The sequence below is a fragment of the Letharia lupina genome (assembly GCF_014066315.1).
Source record: "Letharia lupina isolate WasteWater1 chromosome Unknown contig_14, whole genome shotgun sequence".
In the NCBI taxonomy this organism is placed as follows: Eukaryota; Fungi; Ascomycota; class Lecanoromycetes; order Lecanorales; family Parmeliaceae; genus Letharia; species Letharia lupina.
In genome coordinates, this window is record NW_023502983.1 from 14,995 (window position 1) to 32,253 (window position 17,259).

Sequence of the window (17,259 nt, forward strand, 5' to 3'; positions counted from 1 at the left end):
TTCCAACGTCTACTATATCAGGCCTATAGACGGCGACTATAATACTGTAGCATTGGCTATTATGATAGACTATGGTAGTAGGCTGTTTGAATAAATAATAGTGGTAGCCATGATAGTGGTAGCCATGGTAGTGGTAGCCATCTATGTCGGATTTAAAATGGGCGCAAATGGGGTAGACACGATTACGGGGAACGAAAACGTTCAAAGTCAAAGCACGAGAATACCAATCTCTTTCTGCCGGACAGCGACAGGGATTTTGCGCTGTGGAACTAGGTGCTCGTTTTGAAGCATATGCACGAAACTTGATTTCATGTCGAACGCGATGCGCTCACCAGGGTCCACACGACGCGAACAACCCAACTTGGAAGTGTTGAGGAATATTGTATTGGTTCCAGCATTCGGACTGGAACTCGGGGCAGCGTAGAAGGATGCTATAACCGTGGCGAAACAGAGAATGTACTCTAGAACACGAGCGCAAGTGTTCAAGGCTGAAAAAGCACTCCAGGCAGCTCGAATGTGATCGTCTATCCTTTTGCCTCCCGACCACATAGGATCTCACTGGTTCACGCACTTCCCAATTACAAAGGCCATGCAGGACGAGGAAACCACCAAAACGAGCATCCGTCCAATCAAATAGGGGCGGCTTGAGGGGGTCTAGCGGATTGTGGTACAGTCATACTGTGATACCAATCCAGCCGGCTATCACAACAACGCTTACCGCAGCGATGGATATGAAACCTCGAATTCGTCGACTTCCGATCTTTTTCTTGTCCAGTAGAATACCGATCCAGATGGCACCTAAGCTCTGCATCTGTTTGGAACACACTGGACTGAGAGACCGTCTCCGGATGTTGAAGTAAAAGGCTGCATGAGAGCATAAGTACCGAATCTCCACCAAGTATGGGAAACTGGGGTTTGAACTAACAATTCAGTGTGGAAAAGACAGTGACGACTATTCCACTTCCAAACAAGGGGACAAACAGAGCCGATAGCCTCCAACCCCTAAAAAGTCTGCTTTGAGCTTTTAGCTTATACCAGAATCTGAGGATCCCTCTTGAGGATGAAGATGGTACAATGGTGAAACAAGCGACAAAGAAGCCTGAAGCCATGAATATATTGAACACGACGTAGACGGAGACGGGAAAGAGTGCAGACGTCGGACAGGCGTCTCTTCTTCTTCTTCTTCTTCTTCTTCTTCTACAGGAAACGCTAGCTGGAGTTCCTCAAACTGCGTCTGTTAAGCCTTTGGTGATCGCTAGCGATTCAATTGAAACAAACGTCGCTAGCCATCCAATGAAACCAGACACTTTCAATGGCAAGATTGACGGCTTCAAGAATGGAATAAATTCGAAAGGTAGGGATGAGACTCCATTGGACCTTGACTTTTGTCTTGATATACCAGCTGACCAAGTCCGCGATATCTCTAGCAAATATCACCATGGTACCCTTATCAATTCATCTGCAAGAGCTGTGACCGGCCATGATTGGGACGCTAGCCACAATATTTAGACCCACGCTTCACATGGCTATGGTGCAATGCATTTCATGATGACGATCTGGACGATACTGCATGGGAGACAAGCTTTGAGTTGCAAGTTCCACCAGGCTTAAGATTGGGGATGCTGTGGTCTGCATGTCGACGATCGGGTCACACAAGACATCATACCATTCTTTGTAACACCAGATCTGAATATTACCAAACCGCCACTTGTTGCTCTGATCATGCCTACTTTCACGTACTTGGGTAAGCCAGGCAAACCATTGCCTCTCTGAACTAGGTACCAATTTGGAACAGCATATGCAAATGAGCGTCTCTACGACGAGACGAGAGAGATTCATTTCGCAGCCGAGAAAGTGAAACAGGACAGATACTTCGACACCCTCAAGGAGCGCGCTGACCTTAGTATCTTGTTGTATGATGGCCACAGCAACGGTTCAGGTACTTGCCCCCCCTCTCCAAACGGCCAATTCTCAACATGAGACCTGACTAGTCATTCTGGGCTCACGGAGGCCTGAGAGGGTTTATGACCGATTTTTGGTACATCGGCTTCCTCGAGCGCGAAATCGGCTCACGAGGCTACAATCTGATCACAGACCACGACATTAGTGAATATGGTGCACCGCTACTGAAGCGATACAAAGTCTTGCTCTCGGGTAGTCGTCCAGAATATCCAACTTACAACATACTGAACTCCTACGCTTCTTTCCTCGAGGATGGTGGGCACTTCGTGTATCTCGGCGGCAACAGATACTACTGGATGACTGCATATGATCCGTCCCGTTCCCACCGCATAGAGGTTCGTCGTACCGACCAAGGCTGCAGAACAATTAGCCTACCCGCAGGCAACAGGCATCACTCTCTTACCGGCGAAATCGGAGGTCTATGGCGTACCAGAGGTCGTCCACCAACCCAGCTATTTGGCATTGGGTCATGCGCCATGAGCGTAGCTGATGGAGTCGGATACGGCATCACAGAAGAAACACGGTCAGATGCTAGGCTGGCATTCCTCTTTTACGGCGCTGGACTTGAGACTGCAAAGAATATTCGAGACCTCAGACTTGTACAGGGAACTGCATCTGGAGATGAGATTGATCGTCTTGACTACGGAAATGCTGTGATTATTGCGGCGAGTAGGCTTGCAGGCGGTCATTCGGATGAGTTCCTCATGTTCAATGAAGAAAGCATGTTTCCTATGACGAACGCCACTGGCACGACTTCTGACAAGATACGAAGTGATCTGGTCTTCTACCAGACTGCCGCTGGAGGGCGCGGTCTTCTCGGTGGGTCCCATGAACTGGGTTGGTGCCTTGGCATGGATGAACTATGAGAACAATATTGCACAGATCACTCCGAATGCGCTGCATGAGTTCACTCGTAAAGGGGAGTTGGCAGGGGTTTAGAAGCATTCGCATTCTTTGGCAGCTGGGTCTGAATAGTACTGGGTATGTGCAAGTAAGAGGATGAAAAAGCTGCGCAAGGCCAATCTCCGCCGTGTGAGTCACAATTGTCAATCAATTCATTACGACGCATACGCATATCCTCGATTTTATAAATTCCGCTTTTGACAAGACATAAGTGCGGTTCCCGTTGGTCAGACCTTTACGAAGCACCAGACTTAAGCGTGGATAGGGACGAAGCAATGGAATGTCCATTACATCAGACCTGGTAATAGGAAAAAAAGAAGAACACAAAACACAAAATACAAAGATGTCCATGATGAATAGACGAGTGACGCGCATATATTGTTATTCTATTCTTGAGTTGGTGGAGATACTTAAAATAGATTCTGCCAAGAGCCAATCTCGTATTCAACCTGGAGCTATCGATCAAGGCTGATGCTCGGGTATATCATTGGTGGCTTTCATCTATGATAGACTGCCAAGAGCTCCAACTTTTTCGCAGATCTAACCAACATCCTTGGCTAGCTTATGACTTTCGCGATTTAGCACACAGGCAGCATGGCGGAGCACGCTGGCTACGACAAGCTTCATCATGCCTATACTTTATTCCCATCATCTTTCTTCGTCCAGAAAACACTGTTACCTTTTCTTTCAGCAGTCACTCGTTACCGCGCGCCATTCCAGCAATTCCCACCAAGTCCTTTCGCTTTGTCTACATTTCCCATCTTCAGTCCCTCGACCATGGCACGCCCTTCGCGCTCCGCGATGTACGCCGACGATGCCACCTTTCTTTGGAAAGCCATACTGCGCTTCCTTGCCATTCTCCTCGCCATCGTTGGTATAGCCACCACGGCATGGGCGATGGTATCGCACATTCAAGGCCCCACTACCGACACAAACTCTTCTTATGCCAATGGCTACGAAGACGACTATTTCCCCAGCGAAGCTGTCTACTTACCTTGGCAGTACATCACGCTTGGACTCTCCATTCTTTGGAACATAGCCAACATTTGTACACTGCTCGTGCGTAATCGCGCAATCCACCCCGGCGCCAACGTAGCGTGCGACCTACTACTGTGGCTGGGGTTGTTGTTTACGGGCGCATTTGCGACTATTGGCGCCACATCATATAGTTTCTATACTGCGGGCGATGATGATAGCTATGAGGATGGCCTGGGGTATGGAGGTGGGACGTATAGTAACGGGACGCAATTCGACTACACGGCGAATGGGACCACTGTTCCTGCGACGAATCAAAATCAATGTGGGGGGTTCACAACTTGTGCTGCGAGGGATCAGTATGCTAGCGCAATACGGCATAAAGGAGTGGTGGTAGCAGTGGGCGCTTCGATGGCTTTTGTCGTTTTGTAAGCCTACTTCCACCCTTTCTTCCTTTTCTATATGCTCCACTCTGCACTCATCCCCTTGACCATCATTTTTGGTTCAAAATTTTCTCCCTCGAAACTGCTAACCCGCAGCGTTCAGACTCTTTCATTTCGCTCTCTTCATCTCCGCTTGCCGCTACACCAACGACCGCCGCCAATCCGTGACCAGCAGACAAGCTAGAGCCATCACGGCCGAAGCAACAGAAATCGCACGTAAAATGATCGCTGACATGACCGGTCCGAATGGCGGTTTCATCCCAATAAACCAAGCTCAGCGGGGAGGTAGTTATCAGCCGTTACAGCAGAACGAGGCAGGGGAGGCCATGGAGATGAGGCAGCGGCAAAGCAGGACTCAGCCAGGATACGATTATCAGCCTGTTCAGCAAGGAGAGGTGGAAGATGGTCACGGAGAGCAGCTGTCGCGCGAGGATGGTATGAGCAGACGGTATGAGCAGACGGCTCCGATGTCGCCAGCAGCGGAGGCTTCGTCAATGGCCGTTAGAAGAGGCACACAGAGGGCATTTAGTGGGCCGAACGGAGAGACGCATCCGGCTCTGAGGGATGATCCAGATATGATCTCGCACGCAATATAGGACGAGAATTCTCTCTTTGGCCGGAGATAGGTGTCTAAAGGTTCAGAGTAATGCCCGTTTCTGCCCTTGAGAGTATGAAGATAAGCGTTGAAATTGCATAGCATAGCGACGCGGGCTGCCGTTTGAGTATTGTGGAGCCTGGTACCAGAGTGCATCGGATTGGATATGCAAGATACCCACTTATATAAAGCCTATAATTATAATAATAGCTGTCTTTTGCGTTAGCGTGTCTAGTTCCTTCATGTTCTATGCATGCGTTCCTTCTACATCCTTCCATGTATATTCCATCATTGTTTCTTTCATATAGCTAGCCATAGATAGCAGTGCTTTATTCTCCATTAGCTATATAATAGCTAATGACCCCACTACTAAATCTATATACTTTCTATTATTATTATTACTATACTACGCTAAGAGATTATAAGCTCTCGATTAATGCTAATAATATATTAATATTTTAATTATATTAAATTTTAAAAAATATATATATACGTTCTTCTAGCTATAATGAGTAAATTAGAATAATAAGATAATAAAGATTAATAGTCTATTATATTTATATTAGAGAAGTTATAGAAATTATATAATCTACGAACTTAGAAGATAAATTAAATAAAGTCTAAATAGTTATAGTTTAAGAAGATCTTTAAATTCGCTATATTCTTATTAATAGTTAATATCTCTATACTTAAGAGAGTATTTAATTAAGATTACTAATATTAAATAATATATAATTACTATTAGATAGCTAGAATATATTTAATTCTCGCTAAAATACTAATTTAATTATAAGAGAATAAAGAGTATAATAAATAAAAGTTTATTAACTTATAAATTAAAGATAATATTTATATATGTTACGGATTTAGTGTGCTTTAGGGGATTCTTGCCGTTTAGGCAGGGGTCCACGCTCTTTTGGCCCTGCGGTTAGCGATAAGGCACGCTTTTCCGTGACAAATGGTAGCAACACCGGTTCGATTCCGGGTGTGACCCGGACAGTCTGAATAGGTTACTTGGCTGCACTCGGATTTGGTGGAGGCTCATAACTTCCGTGCCTTTCTGAAGCTGTACGCACCAGGCTGCAAGTAGCTTACGGGGTCACACCTGGGGGGTTCCTAAATTGACATGCGTGTAGGCCAGCGCATGGGGACATGCGCCATTTTTCGAAGTGTGCAATTGTTACGGATTTAGTGTGCTTTAGGGGATTCTTGCCGTTCAGGCAGGGGTCCACGCTCTTTTGGCCCTGCGGTTAGCGATAAGGCACGCTTTTTCGTGATAATATATCTCTTAAGTTAGATAGCTATATCTATATTATAGATATTTATAATATATATAATATAATTAAAGTACTCGAAGATATATATAAATTTAAAGGATATATCTCTTATAAAGTATTATAAAGAATTATTAACTATATAAGCTTAGCTAACTATAAAGAAGTTACTAAGTACGTTAAGATAATTAAAAAGATTAAAATAAAACTCGCTAAGTTAGATTATTAATATATATGAAAGATTATAATATCCTTCCTTTATAAACTTCTCTTCTCTTACGAATTATTTATAGAAATCGTCTTAAATAGTTAAGATAAAGATATTAATGAAAGACTATTAGAATTAGATTTCGACTATATTATCGAATAACTTCTTAATCGAGAACGTCGTCAGAAACTAATTAGTATTAATGACTTTAATAATAAAGTTATATTTATAAATAATAAGAATAAAAGAAATAATAGTAAGAATCGTAATAATAATAATAATTATAAAATTACTTTTTAATCTAAATATAACGACTATAATCTTTATTATAATAGAATTTACTAACTATTTAATCTCGATTAGACCTTCGCTAAGTAAATTAAAAAGAATAAGAATTATATTAAGAAATTTAAGAAGAAGAAGAAGACTAGTAAGCTTATCTCTATCGAATTTATCGAAAAACTAAAAATAGTAAGAGCGGCTTATACGAAGGCTATTACGATATTATATAATAACGACTAATATTTTAATAATACAACCTCATTTTATATAATATATTTTAAAGTCTATTTTATTAAGAAATTAATATCTCTTAAAAATTCTATCTTAGTCGAGACTGTTAATAAAAGAATATTAGAGGATATTATCGTAGATAATATTTTATTAAAGACTCTTATTAAGAATAACGACGGCGAGAATAAAGAATATATACTTATACTTATAAACGTCTACTATATCGAAGATTTATTTATAAATCTACTCTTCCTAGATATATTTTAATATAATAGTCTTATTTATATTAGAAAGAAAGATTATTTAAGAGTCTATAATAATAATAATATTATTATTTTTAAGAGAGAATTAATAAATATACTTTATAAGCTAAGACTTATATTATTTAAAGTTATAATAATTAAAGAGATCGCTATAACCGCGATTATTAAGAAAGCTAATTATTAAAAGATAATAGTTATTAAATAATATTAAGTATTAAACTATCTAAATTTTAATAATATTATTAAATTATCGATTATAATAAAGAAAATAAAAATTATAGATAATATTAAAAGATAATTTTATAAGTTATATATCTATAAAAAATAGAAGAAGATCTTAGATCATAAATTAATAATTAAGATAGAAAATACTTTTAATAATATTTATATAGACCTCTTTAATAGCGAATTAATATTACTTTACTTTAAAGAAGACTATTATTATTACTTTATAAAGATTAATTAAAAAACTTAATTTCGATAGATAGACTTCTTGAAAATTAAGGACTAGATATTTAAGTTACTATAAAACTTCGTTATTATAATTAAAATATTATTCTATATTATTTTTAAATATATTTATTTTAATAATAATAGTAAGTATAATAATAAGAAAACTTGAGATTAATTAGCTTTTTAAGATATATGATAAGAGTTAACTATACTCGATTCATCTAAATAAAATAATATTAATAAGCGTATTAATGATATTCTCATTTAGAAGATATATATCTAATTAATAATTATAGATTTATTATTAGACCTATAGACTAAGGTAATTAGAATAGCTATTCTAAATATAAATTACTTATTTACGATCTTATTAAGAAAGATAGCTATAATATTATATAAGGCTCTTACTAGAAAGAAGCTAAATATAGCTTATCTAAGATTATTTAAAACGACGATTTACGCTTATAACTATAAGTATAAATAAATAAAAAATAGTTAAATAAGAGTTTCAATGTATCTTACTTAACTATAAGGAATTTAATTAATATCGATTATGAAATAAAATAAATCTCGTCTAGTATAACGATATAATATCTTATAGAAATCTCTTTAAACTTCTATTTCGTCTTTTAGTAATATTAAGAATAAGTTAAATAAGATATTAAAGGATAAGGATATTATAAATACTATTATCGTTGCTAAAAGAATTTTACTATTCTTAGAAGTTTCTTTTTTATTAGTTATAAATAGTAAGATAATAGTAAATATATCTAGAGAAGACTCTAGAGCTATAGCTTAAAATCTATCTATAGATTTAGAAAATCTTAAGATTAACTATATTTTGAATTTATCTAAACTTACTGGCCGAAAAGATATGGTATATTATATGGGATATTTCATATCAAGTGATATCATACCGTACCCGGGTATGGTATGAATAGGGTCGGATATTATTTCATTTTTCTGGTATGAATTCGGGATCTTGGCGGGATATACCACGGTATGGTATATCTGTGGTATCATACCATGGTATGGTATATGTATGGGATATCCCGGTTGGGATTTCTATATTTAGAAGTATAAGTAGCTATTCTGGTCATCATTCTGGCCAACCATGGCTACTACTACCATGGCTACCACTACCATAGCTACTACTACCATGGCTACTACTACCATGCCTGCCACTACTATGCCTGCCATTACCATGGCTGCCCCTACCATGGCTACCACTACCAATGCCTGCCCCTATCATAGCCACCCCTACCATGGCCACCCCTATCATGGCCGCCCCTATCATGGCTACCTCTACCATGGCTGCCACTACCATAGCTATCACTATCATAACTACTACTATCATGGCTATCATATGATAGTAGGCTATTTTAATAATAAATAGTGGTAGCTATGATAGTGGTAGCCATGGTAGTGGTAGCTGTTAGAATGTCAGGTATGTGATATATAGAACGGACGGATTAATTCTCCAGAACCTCTCCGGGGCCAGGTTCTAAATATAGTACAAAATTAGGTAGCTGGAAAACATGGTGGCTGGGATGCGCGGGGGCCATATTTCGATGGTAGGCATGGTAGTGGCAGGCATGGTAGTGGCAGGCATGGTAGTGGCAGGCATTGTAGTGGCAGGCATTGGTAGTGGTAGCCATGGTAGGGGCAGCCATGGTAGGTAGCTATGGTAGGGGCAGCCATGGTAGGTAGCCATAGTAGTGGCAGCCATGGTAGTAGTAGCTATTATGTCGGATTTATCGAATAAATATATCTAAATATAGAAATTCCAGTCGGGATATTCCATATATATACTATTTCATAGTATAATACTATAGATATACTATACCGTAATATATATCGTTAAGATCTCATATTATATCAGATATGAAATTATATAAATCTTAATAACTTATATTATATTAGAGTATAATATGGCTAATCAATATCTTATATTATATTATATCTTTTCGACTAGTATCTAAACTAAGTAATTAGAAGAATATTATTTCTAATTTATCTATATCTAATTTATTAAGATACTTATAGCGAATTAAAAATAAATTAAAGAATTATTATATTATTTAAGATAATAAATAAACTAACTTCGATATTTTAAAGAAGAAATTTATTAAGTTAATACGGGCTATACTACTTATATTTAATATTAAATCTTATACTTATAAAGAAATAATTAATAAATCTAAAGTATCTTAATAGATAATCGCTATATAGAAGTAATAAAATTTACTATAGAAGATAAAGATATAAAAGCTAATATTAAGATTAGTATATCGTATTATTTTTAAAAGAAGATAAATTTATAAGAAGAAGTTAAGGGTAGATAATAAAATCCTACGCTATAAGACTAGATATATTATTAAAAGTTTTCTTTAATAAGAAGATATCGACTATAACGAAATCTTTTTAGATATTATTAAGTTAATTATATAAAAGATTCTCTTAATTTTAATTATATATTATAATTAAAAAGTAAATCTAATTAACGTTATAATAGTATTTTTATATATAAAATTTAAATATAAGATCTATATAAAATAGCTAGAAGACTTTATTAAATTAGATTAAGATTAAGTTTATTTACTATTTAAGATACTATATAGATTAAAATAGTCTAATTATAAATAATATAAGACGCTAGTAGAGTTTCTACTTAAAATTAAATTTATATATTTATAATTTAATTTATATTTATTTCTCTATTAATTAGACGAAGAAATTATCTTTCTAGTCGTCTATATTAATAATATTAAAATCGTTAATAATTAATTATTAGTTAACTAGGCTAAGAGACTTTTATATAAATAATTCGATATTATAAATCTCGATTTATATATATATTATCTAAATATAAAGATCGAGAGAAATTATTTAATAAGAATATTTAAAATAAGTTAATTTATATTTATTAATAAGATTCTTATAATCTATAATATAGAGAAGTATTATATCTTATTTATTCTAATAAAATTAAATATAAATAACTATCTTATCTCTATATCTAATATATATATAGCTGATTTAGAAAATATTATCGTATTTAAAAGTAACTTAAGAGAAATTAATTATTTAATTACTTAAATATAATCGAATATAATATTTATTATTAATAAACTCGCTATATTCTCTTTTAATTTAAATTATAAATATTAATAAGTATATAAGAGAATATTATAATATTTAGTTAAGATTAGAATATATAAAATAATTTTCGAGATTATAAAAATAATAATATTATAATTATTTAACTATTTAGATATTAATTAAATCGATAAAATATTTATAATATAATTAATAGCTAGAATAATTATAATATTAAATAATAAATTAATTAATTAAAGATTTACTAAGTAGAAGACTATAATATAATTTATATATATAATTAAATATATAATTACTTCTAATACTACTTAGAATATAATATAAATATATTATATTCTATTAGAGCTTAGATAATAGTTAAATAGATTATTTATAATTTAATATAATAATAAGAGAGCTATAGATCTAGTAAAGAACTCTATAGATTATAAGAGATTATATTATATTAATATTAGCTATTATTTTATACGCGAATTAATAATTAATTAGATACTAAGATATAAATATATATTTATAAAGAATATAAAGATTAATAATCTTATTAAAGTATTAATTACTACGAAATTTAATAACTTTATTAAAATAATAAGATTAGTGAATAAAGACCTAGACTAATAAACTAGAATAATATATAATTTCGATTTTAAAATAGAGATATTTAAATATTACTAGATAGAGAGAGTATTAGCGTATCTAGTTTCTTTATATTCTATATATATATTCCTTCTACATTTTTCCATATATATTTTATTATTATTCCTTTCATATAGTTAGTTATAAATAGTAATACTTTATTCTTTATTAGCTATATAATAACTAATAGTCTTACTACTAAATCTATATACTTTCTATTATTATTATTACTATACTATACTAAGATTTTATAGAGCTTACTTCTTAAATTTTTTACTACGGCTTTATACGAATATCGTTAATAGTACTCGCTCGCGAAAATAGCGGTTGATTTATAAAGGGAAGTAATATACGTATACCTTCTTTTAATATATATATACACTCCCTTAAATTCGATTAGCTTTCGCGCGGCCGCTAGTCGCATAAGGTATAAACCTCGTATATAGCCGAAGTAGAGTCGAAAGTCGTCTTTATAATTTAATATATTTTTATCTTCTATATTATCTATTACTATTAATTAAATAATTATAACTCTATTATTACTATCGAAAGACTTATTAAATATTATTCGCGAAAGTCTTAGATATAAGATTTAAAAGTATATTAATTTAAAATACTACGCTATTATTATATACTATTCTAAGAAAATTAAAAATAAAATTATAAGTAAGATATAATTATACTATACTCGAGAAAATAAGATAAAAATAACTATTAATTAGAAGAGAATTTACGAGTTCTCTTATTTAAATAAATATTTATTTAAAACTATAATTAAGTATTATTTTAATAGCGACTAATATTTTAAGATATATAACGCGTTATATAATTATTTAACTACTCTATAAATAATATATATTATTCTTTACTAGATTACTTTTATTAAGAAGATAGAGAAAATTATTAATAAGTATAAAGAGTTATATAATCTTAGATAAAATTATTTTAAATCTATATTATAAAAATAACGAAGAGAATCTTATCTTTAAAGTATAAGATATCTATAATATAAAGATTATAATTTATCGACGAGAATTAAAATTACTTATATCGATATAAGTATTAATAAAATAACTATATTTCGATAATTACTATATTAAATTTCTAAAGAATTTTAAGAATTAGATTATATATCTTTTTTTCTTTAAAAAAATCGTATTAGAAAATACTAAGAGTTAATTAAAAGATACTTATTATAAATAATATCTATAAGATAAATAAATATAAGCTTCTTCTACTTATTATATCGACTTAATTATATTTAATTTATTATTTTATATAATCTTCTACTTTCTAATTAAAGAAGAAAAGAAGAATTATATATAAATGCTTTAGTAATATTAAAATATATATATCGAGCTCGATATTTTAAATTTTATTATTAATATTATCGATCGTAAAATAATCTTAGTTAATACTTATTACGTTATTCTTTTAGAGTTAGATTTAAAGTATATATTATATATTTAATATATTAATAAAAACGTTATCGCTAATTATAAGTAATATCTTAAAATAAAGAAGACTTAAAAGAAGTCTTAAATTTATTAAAAATAAGTAATATATATATATATGTAGATAGATTTTAAGAAGAAATAAAAGTCTTTATAAGAGATATATAAAGTATATAACTCTCTACTCTATAATTATTTATTTAATATATAAGTTTAATTATTTAAAAGAAAGTTTATTTAATATTATATTAAATAAGAAATCTTATTACTTTAAAATAACTAGTTTTAAAAGCGAAGATAATTATATTACCTTAAAGCGAGAGCTAAAATTCTTAATTAACGACTTATAGACGATAATTTATAAGATTAATAATCTTTTATTATATTAGCGATTTAAGTATATATTTAATTCTAAAAGTATAAAGATTATTATATCGATTAAGCTATAAAAACTATTATTTCGTAATATTATTACGTATATAATATTATAAACTCTTATAAGAGTTTATAAATAGTATAAAAAGATTAATAACGATTTAGACTCTTATATCGACGTTTTTACTATAATTTTTAATCTATTATTTACTTATAAGATTAAAATAAAAATAGAAATAAACGCTAGAATTATTAAGATTAAAGATATTTACTCTTATTAATACCTCGAAAAATTTATTATATTCTTTATATCGTTATACGTAATATATTTAAAATATTAGAAAATCTAAATTAGTTTATAAACTCTCTAATTATCGTTTATAAACTTACTATTATACGCTTTAAGAATAGATCTTTTAATTTTATAAAATTATATATATATATAAAACTCGTCTTTTAAAACTTTATGCGTTATAAACTATTAGAATTTAAATAAATAGAGAAGTATCTATCTTAGCGAAGTAATAATACTATATTAAATTAAGACGTATAAGATAATCGTAAACGCGAATATAAATATAGACGTAAATATAAATATGAATATAGATGTAATAATATATTAACTATTACTAGTTAGATAATTAAAGAGAAAAAGATTATTATTATTAATATATATTTTAGAATTATAGTTATAAGAGATAGAACTATATAAGAGATAAATAGCGAGATAAGATTATAAGAGATAAGATTATATAAGGCGAATAGCGAGGTAATTAATAGCGAGATAAATATAATATATTAGTCTATATATAGAGTAATGAGATTATATTTAATATCTTTTAGCTATAAAAAGACTAGATAATTAATAGATAGTAAATATTCGAGTATAATAGACGTATTTCTAATAATAATAAGAAAGAGTAGTTAATTAATTAGCTATTACTATAAAAGTATAATTTAAAAATCTTATTATTCGACGATTTAAAATCGTCTAATCTTTTAAACTTTATTAGAAAAGATTTAGAAAGACTTATCTTACTATTATTAAGAGTCTCGATAATATTCTCTAGAAAGCTATATACGAGATTTATACTTCATATAACTAGTAATCGCGCGAAAGTTAATTGAATTTAAGAGGATATATATATATTAAAAGAGAATATATATATATTAAAAGAGAGTGTACGTATATTATAAGCCTTTATAAATTATAAATTAAATAAGAATACTTAGTAAAGCTAATTTAGCTTTATCTCCGACTTTTTATTAGCGCCATTTATAGAAAATTGTAGAGAAACTCTTATACTAGCTTACTCTTATTAATATACTTATACTCTAAAATAATTAGATTAAAAAGAAGATTATAGAGAAGATAAAGAATTTTAATTAATATTATATAGTATTTTATTATAATTACTCTATTATCTCTATAATTAAATACTTCAAATCTTATTTAAATATTTTAATTTCGTCGTTAAATATATAGTCTATAATATTCTATTTAAAATACTTTATCGTAAATCTATTATAGCTACTAATATCGAATATATACTTTAAAAATCCCGCTAATAATTAAAAAGAGTATCTAAAGTAATAGATAAAAGGCTACGACATCGCCTTTATATATAAATATATCTATTATAAAAGATTATAATATTATCGCTCTTATTAATATATAAGTTCTACTAATCGAAAAGATATAATATGATATATAATATTAATCTATTATATTATACTCTAATATAATATAAGATATTAATATTTATATAATCTTATATCTAGTATAGTATGAAATCTTAGCGGGATATACTACGGTATAATATATCTGTGGTATCATGAAATGAAATAATATATGTATGAAATATCCCGTTGAGATTTCTATATTTAGAAGTATAAAGTAGCTATTCTAATCATCATTCTGGTTAACGGCTAATCGTATCTACCCCCATTCGATATACTACCATGGCTGCCACTACCATGGCTGCCACTACCATAACTATCACTCACTATCATCATGGCTGCCACTACCATGACTATTACTCACTATCATAACTATCACTACCATAGCTACTGTCGAAATGTGGCCCCCGCGCATCCCAGCCACCGTGTTCTTCAGCCACCTGATTTTGTACTGTATTTAGGACCTGGCCCCGGAGAGGTTTTGGAGAATCAATCCGTCCGTTCTACACATCACATACCTGATATTTTAACAGCTATCACTACCATAGCTATTACTATTTATTATTCAAATAGTCTACTATTATATGGTAGCTATGATAGTAGTAGTCATGGTAGTGGCAGCCATGGTAGTGGCAGCCATAATAGTGGCAGCCATGGTAGTATATCGAATAGGGGTAGATACGATTAGTCGTTAATTAGAATAATGATTAGAATAGCTACTTTATACTTCTAAATATAGAAATCCCAACGGGATATCCCATACATATATTATTTCATGATATAATATTACAGATATATTATATCGTGGTATATCCCGTTAAGATTTCGAACTCATATTAGAAAAAATGGAATGGTATTCGACCTTATTTATATTATACCCGAATACGATATAATATTACTTAATATGAAATATTCTATGGAATATATTATACCTTTTCGGCTAGTAAATATATCGTCGATATATTAAAATAAATATTTATAGCTATAACTTTAAGTCGCTAATAAGATTTAAATAAAAGTTAGATATATTAATATATAGAGAAATTCTTTCTAAATAATAGTATCGCGTTTAAAGTAAAGACTAGTAATATAGCTATTATATATCTAAATTAGAGATAAAATATTAAAAAAAGTATATATATCTACTAGCTTTAATATTATAAATATTTAATTAAGATAGTAGATAACAATGACTATTATAAGAGTAGCAAGTACGTTCTCTATAATTTTCTATGAATAACGCTAATAAAAAGTCGGAGGCGGAGCTGAATCAGCTTTGCCAAGTATTCTTATTTAATTTGCAATTCATAAATATGTCGATTATTTCAGATACGATATCCGACGACGACCATCTGAATGGGGACGACGAACGTTCAAAGAGTTTCAAGATCCTTTTCACAGCCTCTCTAACAGCTTCTTCTAAAGAGGGTCAATCTCAACCAGCCAAATAATCCCTCATTCTCTACATCCCCCATTCCGAAAGCGCTACCATCCACGCAAACACGCCACCACCCACCCTGAACGCGATAAACACTCAACTTCACTGTACTAGCGCCCGCGTCTGGACCACGAACAGATACGTAGCCGCACACTGTCGACAAGCAATGGAAGAATTCAAGAACGCAGGTGACAAACAACAAGCCAGAGAAGCGCAGTGGAGCACATCAACCACCATACTGGGCCGACTATAGAACTTTTCGCAGACCTCTGAGATATTCCACATAGTGGACGGCTCTGGGATTTGCAGCTAGTGCGTGACATTTTCCTCGCTGCTAATGACCGAAAAGATTTAGAGGTATGATGACGACAAATCTGACCGACGGTGGTTACTAGGGTCTTGCGTGCTGTCAGTTGTATTGATGGGGCAAGCGGGACAGATATCAGACAAGCCCGCACCGCCTTACGAAGACAAGGTCCGGGCGTCTTGGGCTCGGTTGTATGAACGTGCGCAAACGCTATGGGAATGGTGTGAACTTATGAGGACGAGAGTTGGCGGGATCATAGTAGGTGAGCAACCATGTTCCCATAGTGAGATCATAGTTCTGCGTCGCGTGAGGAGAAGAGACTGGCACTGACTATATCAATCGAATCTTGGACAGGAGGAAGCAATTTGGGAGTCTTCTACTATGATGCAGACTCGGACAAGGATAGAGAAATCCAGGGGCGGCGACCGGGGCTCAAGTCGCTCGGACTGATCAACGCGTCAAGTATAATGCTAGATGGTAGCCCATTCGAGGAGGCCTCTTCGTCATGAGATTCGTATATGCATTGAAGTCAGGAAATGGGTCCAATGCGATAAATGAGATGAACTCACTTCGCAAACAAAATCTGAAAAAGCATAACTACTACGTCTGCGCGAAAGTGCAACTGCTACCATGAAGGCATTCAAGAAGACATCGAGACAGTCC

At 32.3% G+C, this 17,259-nt stretch overlaps 2 protein-coding genes across 2 annotated transcripts; both read left to right on the forward strand.

The window, feature by feature from the left end:
• Positions 1–1,293: 1,293 nt before the first annotated feature.
• On the forward strand, positions 1,294–2,828 carry HO133_002005 (uncharacterized protein; the record flags this gene model as incomplete). The annotated part of the gene is made up of 6 exons (XM_037292933.1): positions 1,294–1,354; positions 1,428–1,441; positions 1,497–1,635; positions 1,685–1,744; positions 1,796–1,939; positions 2,011–2,828. 6 exons carry the CDS (start codon positions 1,294–1,296, stop codon positions 2,826–2,828), a joined length of 1,236 nt encoding a protein of 411 aa, XP_037150586.1.
• Positions 2,829–3,642: 814 nt separating this feature from the next.
• HO133_002006 (uncharacterized protein) lies at positions 3,643–4,879 on the forward strand (the record flags this gene model as incomplete). Its single annotated transcript, XM_037292934.1, has 2 exons — positions 3,643–4,268; positions 4,387–4,879. 2 exons carry the CDS (start codon positions 3,643–3,645, stop codon positions 4,877–4,879), a joined length of 1,119 nt encoding a protein of 372 aa, XP_037150587.1.
• Positions 4,880–17,259: the final 12,380 nt, after the last annotated feature.